The sequence below is a fragment of the Globicephala melas genome, chromosome 6 (genome assembly GCF_963455315.2).
Source record: "Globicephala melas chromosome 6, mGloMel1.2, whole genome shotgun sequence".
Classification (NCBI taxonomy): domain Eukaryota; kingdom Metazoa; phylum Chordata; class Mammalia; order Artiodactyla; family Delphinidae; genus Globicephala; species Globicephala melas.
In genome coordinates this window covers 4,210,315-4,231,557 of record NC_083319.1, presented here as the reverse complement: position 1 = coordinate 4,231,557, position 21,243 = coordinate 4,210,315, and the positions used below count along the sequence as shown (strand labels likewise).

Below are 21,243 nucleotides of genomic sequence, written 5' to 3'. Positions count from 1 at the left end.
GTGTACAGCCTGACCTTCACCGAGTTTAGGTTCTTACCCTTCTCTGCAGGTCATCTCTGCTCTGGGACATAAACACACGGCCCTCAGTCTCCTTCATCTGGTAAAGGAGGCCCCCTCTCCCCGGAGCCCCCGCTGGCTCCACGCAGGGCTTCTCACCCGCCTGACGCAGTCCTCTTCCCTCAGGCGTTCCTGAAGCAGTCTGACGAGCAGCATGTTGGGCAACGTCTACAGGAAAGATGACACAGGATGAGAGTCTGACCTTCCGTGTGGGGCTCAAAGGGACACAAGCTGGCAGGCCAGCGGGCTCGCTAAGAACCAAGGACCCGGCCCTGTGGACGCGAAGCTTCTCCAGGTCCCGGACCAGGGCCCTGTGGCCTCTATGAAGCCCAGGCCCAGCCTGCGGCCCTGCCCTCGTCCAGCCTGGGCTCCTCTTTGATGACCCCCCCAACATGCATGCGCGCCCACCTCCATGCTCTGGCTTCTCCTGAGCCCCCGCCCCAACGCTCTGCCCCACCGCCACCTGGGCGACTCCAGGTTCCCGCTGAGCCTCAGCCCCAAGTGCCACTGCCTCCAGGCAGCCCTCCCTGACCCTTCCCGGGCTGGGTCGGCGGCTGCCATAATCCTCGATGGCAAACTCTGTTACTGCACTAACCAGACGCCCTTCCAGGGGCCTGCTCACATGTCTGTCTCCCCAGAAAGTTTCACAGTTCCTGGAGGAAAGGGACTGAGTCTTACTCGCTTTGTCCCCCAGACAACGGTGTACGAGAGGGAGCCGGTGGTGCACATCTCTTCCCAAACCCATGTTCCGTGACCTCACGGTGGTAGCCTGAAGCAGGCCCTGGTATTCTGTGGCATTTGTACCACGGAAATAGGCAAATGCTACAAAGGAGGGCTTTTTCCCTCAGAGAGCTGGTTGTGAAACATTGACCAGCACACCTCTGCCCCTGTACCAAAACAGCGTCAGGGATGGAGGAAGCCCCTGCTGACTGATGACTTAACGAAATTTCACGTTCCCTAATTCGCTCAGTAAGTACTGAAAATGCTGGTGGTTTCTGCTGAGCGTGTGCTGGGTGCCAGGCTACAGTAGTCAATGTTTACAGCTCTGTGCAGTCTGTACTATTTTCATCCCCTTTATACGGATGGGGAAGCTGGGCGCCAGAGAGGTTAGGTCACCTCCCTGGGCTACACAGCCAGGCAGGAGCAGAGGCAGGACCTGAACCCGGGCCGGCCAGGTTTGGGAAGGACAAACAAGCAGCGGTCGCGGGGGACGCGGAGTGACACCTAGAGTGGCCTTCCTTCTGCTTCCTCTCTTCTCAGCTGTCTCTCTCGGATCAGAAGTGACATCCCATTTTTCACAACCAGGTCTGCTCTTTCTAACAAAACCTCAAACGCCCCAGAGCCCATGCCCCTGGAAAACCCACTCCCAGGTGTCCCCTTGACCTCCGGTCACTAAAAGCGGGTGCTTCTCCCCAAACTCCCCAACACTCGGCCAAGGGAGACTCCTGGGCCAGCCCTGGGCCACACATCCCAAGCTATGTCCGGGCTGACCAGCCTCCAGGAGGGGGCAGGGCCTCTGCCACGTGAGGGTGAGGGCCCTCAGGGCCACGGCCCAGCAGGGGAGCCCAGAGGCACCCAGCTGTGCAGTGAGGGGCAGGGGAAATCTACCTTACACTCCTTTTGCCAAGCTGGGGACCCTGAAGGGGGAACACGTAGGCCCGGGGGAACGAGCACTTTTCCCTAATTTCCCGAAGTATCCTTAGGGCAAGCGGTGGGCCTGGCAACATGTCAGTGATGCTGGAGAAAAGTCTGGACCTCTCATTTTAGAGCCAGCGTCCAGAGTGACCAGATCCTGCCTCGGGAATGCTGCCGTGTCTGCCTGGAGTGATGAAGGAGCACCTAAAGGGACAGAGAGCTGGGACATCATGGAGCCTCTGGGACAGGCTGTGGGAACGCTTGGGGCTGCTGACTTAGAAATGGCATTTTAATAAGCGTCCATGCACGTGGCAGAACCCGTCCACACCTCACTCTCGTTACGTCCTGGGAGCGAGAGTCAGGGGAATAGACAGCACTCGGCCCCCTCCACGTTTACCTGCGCGCAGTGAAGCGGCTTTGGTCAGTTCGCACACAGAGCGATTCCGAGAGAGGGCGTGGGGAACCAGATGTGCAGAGAAGGGCTGGGAGGTAGGGGGCCAATCCCCACGGGGGCTCGAGTTCTCCTTGATTCTACAGGCGGCACCCTGACCTGTCTTCTCTTTGAGCCGTTGGAATGGGTTCCCCGACAAGAGCAGGCTGGGCCTGGGCATGTGGAGGTGGCAGTGAAGGGTGTCCCGGGAACCGGCTCACAAGGGAGGGCCAGGGGCTAGAGGGGGAGGAGGTGGAAGGCCTGTGAGCTGTGATCCAGAAGGCTCTCTCCGGCTTCAGGAGAAGGATGGCCCGAGTGGGGAAAGAATGTTCCCAGGGAGCACCTTGGGGGACGACTGGATTGGCCGGGGACTCAGACACTCATGATTTGGACCTTGGTCACCTGCTGAGTGACCCTGGACAGTGCCTTCGGTGCTCTGAGCCTCACTTTCCACATCTGTAAATGAGACGAAGACCAAGTGCTTCAAAGAGTTGCCATGAGGATTAAATGAGGTAATACACGTGACGCCTGGGACATGCGTGGCCCCCAGCAAGGGCTTGGTGCTATGGAAATTGTTACCCTCAGGCCCCCTTAATAAGCCCTGCACCTCCTTCCTCAGCAAGGATCTGGATGAGGAAGCAGCTCTGCCCAGTGGGCCACTGATGCCTGGGCCCAAATCTCTCCCAACTCCCACTCACACCTCTGATAAAAGATGTGGGAAGTCAAAATAAATTCCAAATGCTAAGGCCCATTGCTGGGGGGTGGGGGATTCCTGGAACAGACGTTTTTATGTAGAGCAGAGACTCACCCTCAGCATTAGGGCTCATCCCCCCAACCCCTGCAGGAAACTTGCTTTCCACTGGATCTGGAGCTGAGAGGATGTAACAGCTGGAGCTGCAGCAGCCACTTTGCAGGCACAGGGGGGAGTATAAGGGAATAAAACCAGTACAAAAGGGGAGAGAGAAACCAGGTCTCTCAGCCCCAGAATGGCTTTTCCAGGATGTGGAATTGGAAGAGGAAGAGCAGACAGTAAGAGGATAAGGGAGGGGGAGCCTCTGATGGGAACTTGTAATGTCTCCCCTTGAAAGTTATGGGGCCACTATGGCTTCTAGAAGTGGACAGCAAAAGTCAAGAACAAGAGTGAGCAGGGGAGAGAGAATGAATGAATGAGTAGGCCAGAGACAAGAGGGAGGCTAGCCGGCATCTGGTCCCTGGATTCAGTATCTCCTAAGACACCTCTGTGTCCTCACATCTGCCCTCTGCCAATTTCCTGCTTCAGCCAGTAGTTCTCAACTTGAACGTGCATCCCGGAAGAGCTTGTTAACTCACAGATCACTGGCCTCGCCCCAGGGTTTCTGACTCGGCAGGTCCGGGTTAGGCTGGGAATCTGCATTTCGAGTAGGTTTTCAGGTGATGCTGAGGATGCTGGTCGGGGGACCACACCTGGAGCATCACCGACTTAAGCAAATTCCAGCACCCAAGACCCTACCCCACGTGGAAGAAGTTGCTGGAGAGGGAGAGTGTCCTGCTGGTGCCCATATGCCCCAATGATCCCAGGAACCGCCCCACCCCCGAGGCTGCCAAGAGGAACAGGGAGCAGCCCTGCCCCTCCCCTCCACATGTCTTCTATCCTTTCCTGTCCCCTGATGTCCCCCGCTGCCCCAGGCGCAGCTGGTTTCCATCCTGAGATTCCTCTCCCTTCCCTGCCATCACCCATTCGGGAAGCAGCATTCAAACAGGTTCTGGGACGCGGGAGACGAAGGGGGTGCAAGCTAATCAAAGAACACGGGTTGAGGGCTTCCCTGGTGGCGCAGTGGTTGAGAGTCCGCCTGCCAACGCAGGGGACGCGGGTTCGTGCCCCAGTCCGGGAAGATCCCACATGCCGCGGAGCGGCTGGGCCCGTGAGCCATGGCCGCTGAACCTGCGCGTCTGGAGCCTGTGCTCCGCAACGGGAGGGGCCCCAGCAGTGAGAGGCCCACGTACCGCAAAAAAAAAAAAAAAGAACACGGGTTGAAAGGCAACAGGTCCGGGTGGAGCGCGGCGCCCCCCAAGGCGGGGGACAGGCCGGCGACTTTGAGCGTGGCCCCTCGCGAGTGCTCTCCCCGCCGCTCACTGCCTCTGTGCTGTCTCGGTGCCAGCTTTGATGTGTCACATCAGCAGCGGGGGCTTCCCAGGGGCCGCTGCTCGGAGTCCTGCCAAACTGTCTTTGCAAGAATCAGGCTCCCTCCTTCCCGAGCTCTGCTGTGCTCTCGCACCCCAGCCCCCAGAGCCTGGCTTTTGGGGGACAGTCAGGGACAAACGGATGGAGCCCAGTGCAGCCCCTGCTGGTCACCTAGAAGGCCCAGCCCAGGTGCAGGCCCCTGGCCCCCCGGCATCCCACTCGGTGGCAACGCGACCGCCAGCCCGCCTCCTTGCCGTAAAGGGCAGAATCAGCTGCGTTGGCCCCGGTTTGGACCTTTCTTCTCCTCCCAGCTCCCAGTGCCCAAGCCCGGGGCAGAACTGCTAGCCTGCGAACCTCGGAGGTGCCGCCCCTGCCCCAAAGACGCAGCCCCTGGAGGCTCAAGCCCTGGCTCTGGCCCCTGGGGCACCTCACTGAGCTTCTCCAGCCTGGGCTTCCTCCACAGGATGGCAGCAGCCCACAGTCCCATCACCAGGCCCCAGCCTCAGGGCCCCTGACGTCACTGTGTCACGTTCGGGTAACACTTGCTCAGGAGTTGTGGGCATGTTGTTGATCAACTGTATGAACTTCCATCTGGAGCAAAGCAGAAAGGGGAAGAGTTGAGACTCCTGGTCTGCCAGGAGGGGAGAGGCCTCCCTAGAGGGGCTGCTGGTGGGGGAGGGAAGGCCCGTACTTGGACTTGCGCTCACTTAAGAACTGATCCGAGAATCCTTTAAAGACAACTCTCCTTTCAAAGTTTCTGCTGCTACTCGGGGCTGTCAGAGCAGGTTTACATGGCACGGACTCTCCTGGTTCTGAGAGGCAGGGCCCAGGCAGAGTCTGGAACGGGGACAGGAGGTGAGAGGAGGGAGAGGACAGGAGATGAGGCTTTGAAGGGAGAGCAGAGACCCCCACCACGGAGCACCGACAGGCCCACAGAGGGAGGTGGCCGGGAAGGGAAACCCGGTAGTGGGAAAGGCCAGTGAACTTTAAAGGAGCTACAGAGACTGGTCTTTGGGTTTCTCTGTCTCCATCCTGGGCTGTCCCCATCCTCCCCCCGCCCCAAACCTTCCAAAAAGGACCATTCCGCACCACTGCCTTGGGTGTCGCACAGGGAAGGACAGAGTGTGCGGGCTCCTGCTGGCTCTGTCTGAACACAGCCTCCAAGACAGAGAGCAGCCAGGTGGGAGATGGAATGGCCGGAAGGGAAGGAGACAACCCAGAGGACTTGGAAGCCAGGACTGCGGGGCAATCCCGGAAATCCTCAGAAATACTTGCAGGGGACTACACCTCTCTGTGTAGACAGAGGCAGGACAAGGGCACAAGCGCTATTATTTGGATGTTAAAGAACGGTGACTGACAACTGGACGCTTGGGTACATCATGTTACACCAGGTTCTTAAGTTTTAAATGGGACTGAAGTTGGGAATTAAACGGACTGAAGGTGGGAAGAATCCAGCTTTGGCTCCTTCTGGTCTGAGCAGCCGTTAGAGTGTGGCTCACTTATTCACTCAACAAACACAGGCAGCTCTGCTCTAACGCCAACAAAGAAACCTTGATTTAGCAATAACTGTGCTGTAAAAGTAGTAACTGCCATGAGAAAGGGGGAATGGTGTCTGGGCTGGGCTCCCAGACGACCAGACGAGAACTCCCTAGGGAGCGTGTTTAAATCCAGATGCCTGGTCCCCCACTTCCAGGGATTCAGACTAAAAGAGTCTGGTGGGGGCCCAGGTGAGTCTAATGTGCTGCTCAGGTGGAGCACCTCTGGACTATGCAGTTTTAAATTTGCAAATACATATGCTTCCTGCAGGGATTTCAATAATAAAGCTTTCCTTTTCTTTCTTTTCTTTTTTTTCAGTAAAAATCTAATACACTCTAGAGCAATCAGCTCCATCCAACTCCTGCTGCAAAGAAATGTCCTTTCCCCATGGAACCTGTACGCTCTTCCCCGCCCAGAGCCACGTCTAGGGCTTAGCAGGTGCTCACAGGACACTCAGTAAATGAATTAGTCAAGCGAGCCACCGACTGACTGCATGAGGGCTTTCTGGCCCTGCATCCTCGGTTGGGTACCCTCGGTCTCCCCCACTGGCTAGAAGTTCCCAGGGGCGAGGAGAAGGAACTCATCTCTGGGTCTCCCACGGCACGGCACGCAGGACGGTGCTGGGCATACAGGAGGCGATGAGGAAGTGTTTCAGAAACCATTTGGAAGTTCCGAAGATGGAAGCGTCTTGGTTAACACCCGCTACATAAGAGAATTCTGTATAGGAGGGCAGAGCCAAGATTAGCAGGAGAAAATTATGTATTTGAAGGTATTATTGCTGCTTGCAGAAAGAGCTATGAAGCCTCCAGGTCAGCAGATGCTCTAAAGACAACACTTAATGAGTGGCCTCGCTGGGCGGCTGCGTCTGCGGCAAGGCCACGCACCCGCCCCCACTCCTCAGAGCACGTCCCTCCTTGATCAGTCCTGACGCCTCGGCCTTTCATCTTCCCTCCACCGGCTTCCGAACCAAAGAGCCCCAACAAGACACCCTTGAAAGCACTTGGATGTAGTCTGAAATATGCTGATAATTAGAGTAATGAAACCCAGGAGGAATTTCCTTAAACGCCCTCCTCGCCGTTGAATTTTCTAACCCTAATAAAAGCATCTTTATCCTAGAAATGAGCCTGCCTCTCCCACCCTGAAAAGCTTATCTTCTGCAGGAAATGAGAGACCCACTTTCTTTCTAAAACTGTATTCCCACCCCAAAAGCTGGTGTCCCCCAAACTCTGACCACACGCTCTGACTCCTGCAAGACGGCAGGGCAGTGCAGGGGCGTCACTTGCTTGCCCTGAGAGTCCCGGCCAGGTGATGTGGGGTCCGGAAGTGCTCTGGGTTAAGCGGTGTTCGAACCGGTTCACCATTTGGGTAGCGGGGCCGGGGGTGGGCGCTGACCTTGCTGAAGGAGGTTTTCCTTCACTTCCCTCAAACTGTTACTATCGGCAAACTTGAGGTTGGGAGTTTGCCTAAGTGACATCCTCATCTCCAGGAACTGCCCGCACCCTGCCGGGCCCTCCTGGCCATGGCCGTGCTCCATGGCCTTGATGCACCTGCTGCGCACACCCCTCACCAGCTGGCCTGGCCCTGGGGCCACCTGACCAGCTAGCCCACACAAATCCCTTTTCTGGAAATTTGGCCTTGCAGCTGCCTCTGTGGGTGGTGTGAACCGAAGACACGGGAACCTGGACGAGGGTGGTGGTCGTGAGTGGCCGTGGAAGGCAGAAGACGAAAGGAAAGGAGAACCACAGGGAGAATGGAGACAGAGACAAGCAGCTGCACGGGGCAGAGGCCAGGGTGCTGCCCAGTTTCCGGCCACAGAGCCAGGGAGGTGGGTGCTCCCTCCATCCGGGGCCCAGGAGTCACTGCACCCCCCTTCCGACCCCCTTCTCTGCCCTGGGCAGCCCGGGCGGTCTCTGCTACTTGTCCCACCAGCCATCATTCATGGGCAGCCCACGAGGTCAGGAAGCTTCCTTCCGAGTTCTTGGAGGAACAGTGAGCACACGGCCACATGGTCAAGACCCGGCCTGACGAACGAGGATGAACACAAGAGGGGCGGTGACCAGCTCTCGGCTGCGGCCTCTGCGGAGACGGGCAGGAGAGCCAGGGTTCTCGGGTGGGGCAGCCCCGGGTGGGGCCTGAACCCTGCCCTGGCCCTGGGCACTTACTCGACCTCACCAGGTACCAGCACACCTTGCAGGGAAATCGTGAGGCGAGGAGGGGAGGCCTGCGCACACTTAGCGCTCGGCAGACACCAGGGTCCCTGCTCTTCTCAGCTGTCTCCCCTCACAAACAAGAGAAAGCCTGCGTGTCAGCACAGGACACCCGAAGCAGCAGCCCCGCTGCTATGGGCTGAACGCCTGTGCCCCCGCCAGTTCATGTGTTGAAATCCTCAAGGTGACGGTATTGGGAGGTGGGGCCTTTGGGCGCCCTAAGAAGAGGCTCCAGAGAGCTCCCTGCCCTCGCGCCACGTGAGGCTACCGTGAGAAGACGGCGGTCGGCCAACGCTGAGCCTGCGGGCGCCATGGCCTTGGACTTCCCAGCCTCCAGCATTGTGAGGGACATTCTGCTTCCAAGCCACCCAGTCTCTGTGACAGCAGCCTGAACGGACTGAAGCATCTGCTTATGCTCCCAAGGGGATTTTGCAAAGATATCTGGGAATTTCTATCTGCATTTAAGAGAACCAACAAGATCAAGCCCTGTATTTCCCCTTTAAAAATGTCTTTTGGGGCTTCCCTGGTGGCGCAGCGGTTAAGAATCCGCCTGCCAGTGCAGGGGACACGGGTTCGAGCCCTGGTCTGGGAAGATCCCACATGCCGCGGAGCAACTAAGCCTGTGCGCCACAACTACTGAGCCTGCGCTCTAGAGCCCGCGAGCCACAACTACTGAGTCCACGTGCTGCAACTACTGAAGCCCGCGCACCTAGAGCCCGTGCTCCGGAGTAGCCCCTCCCTGCTTGCCGCAACTAGAGAAAGCCCGTGTGCAGCAACAAAGACCCAACGCGGCCAAAAATAAATTTTTAAAAAAAGTCTTTCAAATATAGTGTTGGTGGGATTTTAGAAACAGACCCCTGATCCTCCTGGGATGCCACAGGGTGCCCACCCTGAGGGGCGGAGAGAAGTGCCCCTGAGCCGCAGCACTCAGCGTCTTTCCACTCTGGGGAGAGCTGGACCACTGCCCTTTAAACTCCCCGCCAGCTCAGGCCTGCAGGCCCTGGTGCAGGCCAGCAGGCGCATCACCTATGGGATGGAGACCCCTGCCCTGCCCCCACCCACTTGATCGGGCTGACCCTAAGAAGAGCAGGGCTGGGCCACTCCATCGGTACAGAACAGCATCCTCACAGCTACTGATTCTTTCCCACCACAAACCCCTCACCTCCGTGCCCACCGGGACCTGTGTGCCCTACTGAAGAATTCTCTCCTTCCTGCTGTCACATCCTTCCTATATTTCATTTTACCCCAGTATTTTCTCTCACTTAATCCACCAGGAAATGGAAAGAGTGGGGTAGGTGATGGGGGAGCCTTGGGAGCTCTCACCCCGTCCTGTTCCCCAGGACCCATCCTACCTGGAACTTCTGATAATGCCTCCTGGCACTTGCAGCCAGAGAGGAATATTCTTTTGCTATCAAGTTCTCCACGCTGAGCAGATTGCTATTCAGATGTTTGCCAAGCCACATTGCCTGAAGAAAGGAAAGAGGAAAAGAACATTTTTGTGAAAGGAATAATTTAGAGGACACCATTACAATGCCCGGGTCCTTCCATATGCTACTAGAAAAGGCTGTCACAGGGAAGCATAATTATTTCTGGCTGGAAGGAGGCCACCAAGGGAGACAAACCCATAAAACCCCTCCCAGCCGTGGAATTCTGCTTGCCTGCCAGTTCTTCTTCAACCAGCCGTTGACTCTAAATGGACCTGGGAAACCTATGCTTTACTGCCCTGGGCCTGCCTCTTCAAGCTCTGTGGACCATGAGTTCTTAACTCAAGAAAGGTTTGGAACAGGAAACACGGGGACAGGCCCTAATAGGGGTCACGACCCATACTCAATGTTCCTTTTTTCTTAAAGAATGGGGGATGGCATATTCTCGCCAAGTGAATGTTTAGTTCATCAATGGCCACTATATATACTCTACCAGGGAGGAACACATTTGAAGGTATAATCGTGCAACAAAATGTTCTTAACACCAAGATTATACTGATGACCATTTCAGCAGTGGGATGATTCAAAAGGCCCCGGAGGGGGAATTCCCTGGCAGTTCAGTGGTTACGACTCGGCGCTTTCACTGCCGGGGCCGGGGTTCAATCCCTGGTCGGGGGACTAAGGTCCCGCAAGCCTCACGGCATGGCCAAAAAGAAAAAGAAGGCCCTAGGGGTCCCCCAGGGCAGGTATGAACCCTCATCTTTCTGTTCCTCGTGCTGGGAAATGTCAGTGACAAGATCAGGAAAGAGCCCGTTAGGCTTTCACTAGGTATCATCTTATTGTAAAATGAGATTTGTGTGTCCCTACAGAGCAGACAGGGGTGGAAACAGTGAATTCGTCCAAAGGCTTGTAGCTGAAACACCAGTTAGCGCCAGCGACTGCCAGGTCCCCAGGTCCAGGAGCTCCTGGTTTCTAACAGTGAAATGGTGATCGGGAGGGTGGACTGCGGACAGGAGTGAAAGCTGACAGCCTGACCCTGAGGAACGAGGCAGAAAAACTACAGAGAGATAGACGGATGGATGGATGAACGGATGGACAGACAGATAGGTGACAGACAAACAGAAGAGCTGGCTATCCTAACTCCAAAAGCAGGGCAGATGCACGTGGTTTTATGTAAGGACCAGACATCTTGACTCCTTTTCAGAATAAAGCCAGGCGCCAACTAGTCGGGGGAAACCACCTGCCGCATCATCTGGGCCCAGGAGGAGAGCTGACAGCGATGATACAGTGATCAAGGAAGAGTTCGCTAATGTTTATTTTTTTAAGTAAAGTATATAGTTGATTTACAATGTTGTGTTAGGTTCTGGTGTATAGCAGAGTGACTCAGATATATATATATATACTTTTTCAGATTCTTTTCCATCATAGGTTGTTACAGGATATTGAATATAGTTCCCTGTGCTCTACGGTAGGACCTTCTTGTTTATCATTAACTTATGTTACCTGATGCTCACTAACCAGGCTTTTGCAAACACAGAGTTCCATCTCGGATGAGTATAACTGAAGACGCTTTGGCACTTAAAAAAGGAGCCGAAAGACTAAAACCATACATGGAATGAAGCTTCAGCTTCACGACAGGGGTCGCCTCCAAGGAGGGAGAGACAAAAAGGAGTGAGGGAAGTGGGGTGAGGTATTTGCCGTATCCTTAAAGTTCTACTATCTTTGAAATGGAGAGAAAGTCGTCAAAGCAAATATGACAAAACGATAAGTACCTGTAAAATCCAGGAGTGGGATACATGAGTATCTCTGGTGTAGTTTCTCTGCTTTTCTGACTGGTTAAAACATTTCATAATTAAAATTTTACGAGTGAATCTGAAGATTCCACACCAAAAGTCTTTGCAATGTGTGTGCCATTTGACCCAGCGCTTCCCCTTCTAGAAATGTATCCTAAGGATGGAACCAAGGGTTTGCCAGGATGGTGGCCATGTAGCCATGAGAAAACCCTGGAAGGAATATCCCACACATTCAAAGAATGCTTATCTCTGGATGGTTGGGGAAGTCTACTTTTGTTTTTTGTATTTTCTAGGTTTTCTACTACAAACACATACTGCCTCTTGTCATGAGAAGATAAGAAGTAGGAGAGAGAAAAGATGAAGAAAAGCTCAGTTATGTTGAAAATTCGCAGACGTGCAGTCTCACTCCATCTCTGCAGGACAAATGAGATACTCCCGTATTACCACACTTAATATGATACACTTACTATAGTTGTTTTCCCCGAGGCGGGTGGACCTAGTATTACAATCTTCGGCACTGTGGAATAAAGAGATTTGAGTGTCACCATTCAACATGACAAAGCAACCTCCCGCGTCTGCAGAGCTCTGGGTGTATGTATTTCTTTCCTCCCCAGATTTCATTTTCTGGGAGTGACGCGGCCGTTTGTAACCCAGTGGCTCCGAGATGCTCCCACCACAGAACATACTCTCTGTGTTTAGAGAGGTAAGTGATCACTGAGATGGTTTATTTTTCTGTCTCCAGGGGGATGTGGACAGGGTAACTTGTTTGCCAAACTAATAAATATCGAGAAAAATTGGGATTTCAAACACCATAAAGCATTTTAAACAGGGACTTTGTCTCAGGGACACGCTCTCAAATAAAGCTGTATTTTATGTAAATCGACCTTCAAAGGTGGTTTTTTTTTTTTTTAATATCTATGCCTTTTTATTTAGCAAATTGTATTCCCCATCATTTTACAGAGGGAAATAATGGCGAAAAGCCTGGAGTGTATGGGCCAGATTTATAAAACCCCAGATAGAAAAGGCTTTGTTTTCAAATACGGGCATTTCTATGAGGATGGAAACCACTGGCTTCGGTGTGATACTCCTGGGTCTGGAAGGCTCCCGACCCTGCAGAATTCCCGAAGACACTACCAGACTAGCAAGTAGGTACTGGCCATTGGAAAAGAAAAAAAAAAAAAAAAACCCAGCATCTTAAGAAAAGTGCTGGAAGGCGTGTGCTTGGGTCAAAATGAAGGAAACGTAGTGTGGTGTCTGGACAGGTGAACCCACGCTGGTTCCTCCCTGAGTGCCACCTTGATGATGTCATCCCTCCTCCAGCTGTGGGAAGCGAGGGGTGCAGCACCCAGGTTGGGGAACCAGGCCTCTGCCTCTGCCTGTCAGCCTGGCCCCAGCCCACGGGGAAGGATGAACAGGTGTGCACAGCAACTCACGGGTCCCCTTCCTGCCAGGCCTCCGAGAGGGAGCCTCATCCAGGTGGAGGACCTCCTAGTTTGGGAGTGGACACAGAGAAGGAACTAGAGGGTCTGGCCCCCGAGTTCACGATCATCAGCAGACCTACACCTGGCCAGGCTGCTTGGGTCTAAACAGACTTGTGCCCCAGTTCACAGCACCTTCTCATTTGCAGGGGAAACGCAGAGGGCAAGTTCAGGGTAATTCACTGATTCACTCCACAAACACCCATCGAGCGCCTCATCCAAGCTCGCACTGGGCTGGATGCCGCCGAGGAAAGCAAGGTGGCCTGAGGCCCGCACCGGGTCCGCGAGGTGATCGCGTCAGGCCAGACCTGAGAGGCAGGGCCGGCCTCTGCCCCGTCTCCGCGAGGAACTGCCTCTCCTCAAGCCCACGAAGGATGTCAGACACACGTCACAGCTTTCTGCTGCTGCCTGATGTCTGTGTGCCTCCAGCTGGCGGCCTCAGAGCAAACGCTGCCGCTGTCCATGTTTCTAAATCTGGTCCACTGGCCCCACTGCTGTGAGATGTAAGCAACTTGCTTCTGGGAAGCCCACAGCCTTTCCTGGGGCTGGCGATGTGAATCAGCGGTGTGGGACGGGAAGGCCCTGGTTGGGCAGCACCTGGCCTGCTGCCGGGAGGCGCGGCCAGGCTCCAGCTCAGCAAACCCTGCACATACCCTTTCTCTCCAGGTCACGCTCGGCAAGGGAGCCTCCGGGCCTCCTCAGCAGGGCGGACTCAGCTGCCAGTGTCCTTCTGGCCAAGGGGCTCTGTGTTCCTTTAAGTCCCCTTGGACCCTTGTTGAGGGGCCTGACCCTCACCAGGAGGCTGGGATGTGTCCTGGCATCCTAACAGCCTCGCCTAGCTGGGGACCCTGAAGGTCGCCCAGGAGCCCCGAGCAATCCTCTCCCTTGACCTTGGACTTCCTCGCTCTTCTGATGATGTTCTTCCCATGTCCCTACCTTGTCACCCGTCACCTCCCCATCAGGAATGTCCTCCTCACCCCAACCCCCCCAGCCCCACTGGCTTCCTCTTCTGAGATTCTCACCCCACTCCTGATTAAGGGGCTGCTGCAGCCTTGGTGAGTTCTGAGCCCTGCTGAGCAGCTGACGGGTCCCCAGGGGGCAGCAACCAACTCTCCTCCTCCTTTCCTGCAGCCGGCGTTGCGAGGAGCCACACACGCAGCAGGACCTTGGTGGCCTCCTCCTCGGCTGCCGCCCTCTGTGGCCACTGAGTGTTTGGTTACCTTTGTCTCCACCATCACTACCTCCTCACAAAGGCGTCTTCTGCCAGCTGGCATCCTTGGTTGCAAGCTGCAGGAAGCAGATGAGGCTGAGTCGGGTAGAGAGGGGTTTATTCAAAGGCCAGCGTGGCTCAGAGAATCCTGCCCAGGCGGGAGGCAGGCCCGGGGCCACCCACCAGGAACAATGCCCCACGTGAGGCCACCAAGGGGTGTAGGCAGAGCAGCACACACTGCTGCACACGCTGGGCCCCTGACACTGCAGCCTGCGTCCAGAACGCCGCTCACGCACGGCCACGGCCACCGGGAGCCGGGCTCTGCAGGGCCGCCAGGGACAGCACCTCCCAGACCGTGTCCACAGTCGGGGCTCCACTGAGTGGAGCAGCTCAGGGCACAGGCCCAGGGCAGGCAAGGCACTTTCGGCTGCGGGGGTGGGAGCCAGGGCGGGGCTTCACAGCCCATTCTCTGCTCTGGCCTTGTAACCTGGGGCAAGGCCTGCCGGGGCCCTGCAACCTGAGGGGAGAAGCCACAGCAAGTGGAAAACACTGCTTATGGGATGAGCCTGGAAACCAGGTGGCTTGGGGAACACTTGGTCAGGGGAGATCGGAGCTGGGATGCCACGGAAGGCTGGCGGGGAGGGGCAGGATCAGGGCAGCAGGGAGGGAGGTCGAGGGCGGAGGGGACTGGTGCGCTGACGCAAAGAGCTCGCTCGGACCGCGGGGAGAACGCCTGCTTGCCGAAACCAGAGAAAGACAGGGCGGTGGGGCGGCGGGGGGAGGATGGGGGTCTGGCTCAGGTGCCCGACGCCCTGCTGCCTCTGCAGGGCTCTAACCCCAGGCCTCCGCTGAAGCTCCCTAGAACTTGGGCCAGACGCAACAAGGCCCAGGGCCTGAGGGACCGGGCAGAAGGGGCTGGCCGCGCCTTGACAAGAGCATTTTGGGAACGAGCTGACTCCCAGGTTGCGCGTTCATTTTGACAAAAGTTATGAGGCTCCATGGCTGCTGGGGAAGCCCTCCCCTTCCTGGCTCTGTAAGCGGCACCCAAATTGTACACGTCTGTGAAAACGCTTTAAAAGGGGAGCATCCACGGCCTTTCTCCCCACCTAATTTCTTGCACACATTTATGTGATTAATTTCAGTTTCTTAAAATCTAACACCTTGAAACTCCAGGCCTGCTCATGAGTAATTATTTATAAACAGTGTCATAAAAGGCTGCTTGACTGCCAAGAGTAATCAACTTCTTCAACCCACTTCAAAGGAAATCAAAAACCCTTTCCATCCACAGAGCCTTTTGAGGTTTAACTAGGAGCATGATTTAAAATTCACAAGAAAACCCTTAGGTATTGGAGCTCTAATACACAGCTTTCTTGGACAAACGTTTGATAAAAAACGAAACATACCATTATACACACCATCGCCTTCTTTCATATTGCCCAGGGCTACTGTAAATGCTCACTTTGTACTAAATCTGGTTTTCTCGCAGCGAAGGGGCTGCCAGCCCCTGTGCCGGCGGCTCCCCTCATTCCCTCACATGCACGCTCACCGCCAAGAGTCCAGAGTCTTCTGTCCCTCTACACTAGCCATTGGCCACGCCACTGTGCGTCACAGCGAACCCCTACGCACCCGATGCCCACATCCAGGAGGGAGAGGGTTGAGCGCCCGGCTGCAGTTAACACGGGCCACTGCATGGCCGGGAGAAGGCAGGACCGACCAACCCACTAGCCCGGGGCTGCAGAAGTGCTCGCTGGACATCAGGGGACCTCTCCAGGCCTCCTGTGCTCTTCTAGAACCACGAGGGTTGGGTGAAACTCTTTTCACCTTCGCCCTCTCCTAGAGAAATTCCGGAAGCATGGTCTTCTCCCCTCCTCCTCCGGCCCCCCTCTTTCTCCCACATTTTTCTTCACTTGCAGGTGGAGGCCTGGGCACGGAAGGGGAACTCAGAGATGCCCCTCTCTTCATTTAAGTGGTTGAGCCAAGGGGCAAAGATGTCCCAGCGCCCCTCAGAGCTGCCGGCCCAAGGCCTGGGAGTGGGGATGGAGGGCTCTGGGAACAAATCAACCCCTCATAACAGTGGTTACTGGGATCCAGTGACTCGATTCCCTGAGAGAGCACCTGGACCAAAAGCCTGGACTCCAGCCATGGGGGAGGACAGCCAGGAGGCCCTCCAGCTCCAGCTGAACGGGGAGGGTCTGAACTCTCCACCCCTACTGGAGAGCAACAGAGCAGGTGTGACGTGGAGAAAGGAGGCAGGGCTCTGTGGAGGGCAGCCTTGGAAAGGAGGCCCTGGCAAGAATGGAAAGGGGTGCTGAGGAGGGTGGAGGGAGGTGGGAAAGGGCAGAGGAGCAGGTTCTTACAGGTGGCTGCAAGGCCAGCGCCCGAGAGGACGGTCCCACCGATGCCGACTGCACTGCATCAGATGACATTTGAACTTAAGAATTCTGGTCAAGTGGATAGTTTGACACTGAAAATCATTTCTGCACACAGAGGAGCAAGATTAAAGCATAAAGATGGACTGTGCCTCAAATTTCAGGCTCTTGAATTTCTAGCAGGGAGACTAACGAAGCCTTCAGGTCTGTGGTAGAACACACAGCGTGGCACACACGCCCCTAAACAGAATTTTTCAAACCATAAGTAGCAAGGGCCACCACAACCCAACTCAGGGTCAAATGGTTGTATTATTATCAAGTGTGGTTTTCATTTAGAAAATCCTCATTAAGCTTTTTCACAAGTGGACACTTGCGTGGCACCACCTGAAGCCCGGCGGCAGCATCAGGGCCTTGTCATCCCTTCCCACGGTGTCACTGACCAGTTGCCATGGATGAGGCCGGAGCTTTGCCGCCTCCATCTCTGTTACCAGACGTGCCCATTTTACAGAGGAGGAAACTGAGGCCGAGAGAGAGCAATGATCTCTCGCCATTTCGTCGCACTTAACTAGGAGATGTGAGCACAGATGTGCTGGAGGCTCCCTGGTGGGGGGGATGGCGGGAAGGGACACCTCCCCGAACTGCACTTCCCTGCACTTCCCTGCTTTTGCTTCGCTCTTCACTTTGAGTTTACTTCACTGTTACTTTACCTTTATCTGGCCTTCAACTTTTACTTCTTTTGACTTTGCTTTGCTGTATTGATTGGGAGGGGGCAGTACGAGAGGGGAACACGGGCAGAAGTGCTCCCAGCAGCCCTCAAGTAACAGAACTTAGCAACACCGGGCCCCGCGAACAGCCGGGGGGCAGGGGGCTGCAGAAACGTCTTCCTCCGGCCAACGGACGCCACTTGGTGAGGCCAGGGCAGCAAGCTGGGGTCCGGAGCAGGGACCACCAGGAAGCAAGGGGGCTTCTCACCCCACAGAGCACATGAGTCTCCCTCCCGCCCTGACCAGAGCACCAGGGAACGGAGGCCCCTTAGAAGACTCTCCACGGGGCAGACTGCAGCCCCCACCTCCGTCACCCCCCCAGCTCAGTCTCCGCCTGGGGCACACGTGCTCACACTCAGTGTCCGTTCTTGAATACGCCTCCCTGGAGGCTCAGAAAATGGCACTCCTGGGGCTCTCGCAGCACACTGAGCCGCCCTGCTTAGGCCTCTGAAACGGCCCCTCACTCCGATGCCCTGACCCTGCCCAGGCCACGGGGAAGAGGCCAGGTGTCCCTGGCAACCTGCAGGCTTGGAGTCTCCTCTCTCCCCGTTTCTTTTTTAAACTACTTAGCATCCCCTCTCATCTTAGGCCTCTGAACCCCATCACGGGGCACCTCAGGCCTCCATCCCTCTCGACTGCACCAAGCCCTCACTTCACTGGTGTGCTGGTAGCCCCTTCAAAGCGGCTAACGCTCCAGTGAAAGACACATCACAGCTCCGAGACACTGGCCTCCCTGACAGCTCACACAGGACGGCAACGAGCCTCCACGTGGGCCGAAGCGCCTCCTCTCCCACCTCCCTGTCAGGGGCTCCGGCCTTGGGTCTGGTCGGCCTGCGCTCGCTTGGGCCAGGTTTAGGGAGCTCTGGAACTCATTAACGGGCGCCGACAACAAGACCATCAGGAAAACCCGAGTGTTGCCTGTCTGGGTAGACCAGAAACCACATTTACACCTGACAAGTGGAGTGATCACAGCGCTTAAACCCAACAGGCGACATCAGCTGGGGCGTGCCAAGGCATTAATAATTAATTCTGCGGGCCATTCTGAGGTTTTCATTTTAATCACTTGGCAGGAGAATCTGTATGAGTTGTGCTCCAAAAGAAATTAAGGCATTTTTCAATTAACCACCTCCCCAAGTTGGCAAAACCTTTCCCCACCCTGTTCTGACCTCCCTTTAGACATGGGGAGGACAGAGTGGTTCCCAGAGGTTCCCAGGAAGGGGAGGGGAGGGAGACAGAGGGGGAGGGGGGAGGAGGCCCACTCCAGTGCTCACCGTAATCATTGTCTCGTTGCAAATGCTCAATCATGAATGTGATGGGGTCCTTGGGCTGCTGGATCAGGAGCTGCTCCAGCATGTTCTGTGGGCACAGGGCAGACACCCAGGTGGTTAGCACCTGCATGAGCACCCAAGGCCCCAGGCTCAGGCGGCCCAGCACCCTGGTATCGCAGTGGACACCAGTTACGGGGCCTGATCTCCCCCCTGCCCCCCACCCTAGCTGGCATCTGTTTGGGTCCCTGTGAGCAGAGGCGTGAGGGAGGGGCCGTGTGGGCTTTGCTGGGGAGGCACCCGGACAGAGGCGGAGCTGGAGGGATGGAGCGCCTGACTCAGAGCAGGCAGTCTCGGGGCCCTCGCCCCTCACTTCCTTGGTGACTCCCAGACCAGCCTCCTCTGGGTTTCTCTCCCGCGCTGCACCCGTTCACCCCTCAGAGCCCTAGCAAATGCTGTTCCTTCAGCTTGGAACACTTTTCCTCAGGCCTCAATGGAAACATACCTTCCCGATGATACTCACTAGGTCAATCCTGTCCTATGTCCCTGCAGCCCCCGTGCATCCCCTTTATCGCCTCCCCCTTGTCCCAGTGCCCGGCACAATCCCAGTAGGTGCCCCACGCGGACGTCTGCTGGGGGACGTGGCCATCGCTGCTACCTGTGTCCCTCCAGAGTGGAACAGATATCTAAAAGAGTCCTGGGATTGTCTGGTTATTTAACTCTAAGGGAAAGCAGCTTCCACGGTTCCAGAACAAAAGGCTCAGAAATTAACCAGGTGGCTGACAGCAGCCGGGCTGGTGCACTGAGGAGCAGCCTTATGCCCTAGGGACAAGCAGGGAGGGGCTGTAGCCCTTTGTGGGCAGAGGGAGAGCAGGGCAGTAAAAAACAGCATGAACCATGAGAAGTCCTAGCCCCACTCCGCTTCTCACCATCAACACCCTTCCCTTCTCCGGGCCTCAGGTTCCCTGCCCATTAAAAGGCACAGTTGGACGAGATCCCTAGTCATGTATCACTGGTGAGACGGTGTGAGATGATTTTAGGTGGTTCTCAGATGAATATTTTAAATTTCACTCGTACACAGTTGCATATCTAATGTGTATTAGAAAAATCAGTATGTTGGGCTTCCCTGGTGGCGCAGTGGTTGGGAGTCTGCCTGCCAATGCAGGGGACACGGGTTCGGGCCCTGGTCTGGGAGGATCCCAGATGCCGCGGAGCAGCTAAGCCCGTGAGCCACAACTACTGAGCTTGTGCTCCGCAACGGGAGAGGCCGTGACAGTGAGAGGCCTGCGCACCGCGATGAAGAGTAGCCCCCGCTAGCCGCAACTGGAGAAAGCCCTCGCACAGAAACGAAGACCCAACACAGCCAAAAATAAATAAATAATAAAATAGATAAATAATCTGGTTTATACTTAAAAAAAAAAAATTCAACTTGATGGCAATACACTCTGAAAAGTAACTTTAAAAAAAAAATCAGTATGTCAAACCTATGATTTCAAGGATATTGCTTAGGATGAGGTGAAATAAGTTAATATTTTTAAAGTGCATTGATTTAAAGAAATGATTAAGTTAAAATGGAAATCTGGTTTTGGTTATATGAATCTATACCTGTGATAATATTTCATAGACTCATACCCAAAAAATGAGTGCTGGTAAAAATGGATGAAATCCAAATAAGGTCTGTACTCTAGTTAATAGCATTGTACCAATGTCAATTTCCTGATTTTGACGATGTACTACAGCTACCTTAGATGTTACTACTAGGGGAAGCTGGATCAAGGGTACACCAGAACTCTGCACGATTTTTGTAACTTCCTGTGGGTCTAAAATTATTTTAAAATAAAAACATTGGGAATTCCCTGGCAGTCCGGTGGTTAGGACTCAGTGCTTTCACTGCTGTTGCCCAGGTTCAATCCCTGGTTAGGGAACTAAGATCCCACAGCCTCGCTGCACAGCAAAAAAAAAGCCAGAAAATGGAAATGGTAAAAACCATGGAGGGAGCACACAAATGACTAAGGACTGGAACTACTGGACCAAAAGCTTCCTCAGGCTGCTCCTTCCAACAACTGCTATGAGATACACCAGATTCTCTAGAGCGCAGCACAGTGCTCCCAGGAGTTGCCCCATCCTGCCCACCACCCAGCGACTTAGGACTCAGCTAGCCATCTTCTTTAGTTAGATTGGCCACTCAGTTTTAGAACTCTCTCATGTGCCCTCTATCAGTTAACACTTTCCAAAGGAAGCCTGTGTTTGCTGGAGACATGGAGACTCAGGTTTCTTAGTCTGAGTTCTTCTCTCAGAGCTGTCAGAGGCTCAAATGGCCACTGGCATCACTAAGGAGGTGCCTCTGGGGACGGGGTATACCCGGAGGAGCAGACAAATGCTCCAGCTTCCCTTTGGCCCTCAGAACCTCGGAGTGGCTGACAGTTCCTCCAGTCCGGCTCCTGAAAGCCTTTACTTCCACGAGATGCAGGGACCTCTTCCAGATCATGGACTTGACTGGGGCGGGGCCAGGACCAAATCATGGCCAGCATGGCCTGCCCCCTTTCCTCCCTCCAGGGAGGGTCAGGGAGCATCTTTTGGTCGAGCGGTCCCTTGGGATACGATGGCACAGGAGTCGAACAACCCAATTTGGGCGTCCTCTTGTGTAACAAACGTGACCCCTCCCTGATGCGGCGTCGCCGGCGCGCAGCCGGACCGCAGCAAAAGGTTCCCCGGCCACCGCCTGGTGTCGCGACAGGGCAGGGCTGCCCGGGTCACCTGCATCAACTCGAATACGTGGTTCGCCTCCCCATACTGGGGCATTTCCGGGGGTATGCGGTGCGGGGCCGTGGTCGCGTCCATATCGCCGTACAACGCGTCCGCTCCCTGGTGACCGCTGTCGCTAGGGCCTCGCGTCATCAGCGCGCGCCGCTCC

General features: G+C 55.3%; 1 protein-coding gene across 2 annotated transcripts in view; it reads right to left on the bottom strand.

Moving 5' to 3' along the window:
* The window catches only part of AK8 (adenylate kinase 8), a 134,636-nt gene extending 113,412 nt beyond the window's left edge, over positions 1–21,224 (bottom strand). The window contains exons 1-5 of one of the 2 annotated variants that reach the window (XM_030838455.2): positions 21,087–21,224; positions 18,336–18,420; positions 11,711–11,760; positions 9,379–9,492; positions 157–225 (exon numbers count right to left, since the gene is read on the bottom strand). In XM_030838455.2, the coding sequence (XP_030694315.2) occupies positions 157–225; positions 9,379–9,492; positions 11,711–11,760; positions 18,336–18,420; positions 21,087–21,170 (402 nt within the window). In that variant the 5' untranslated portion in view covers positions 21,171–21,224. The remainder of the gene's footprint in view (positions 1–156; positions 226–9,378; positions 9,493–11,710; positions 11,761–18,335; positions 18,421–21,086) is intronic. The other variant, XM_060299919.2, reaches the window with a different exon arrangement.
* Between the last annotated feature and the right edge of the window lie 19 nt (positions 21,225–21,243).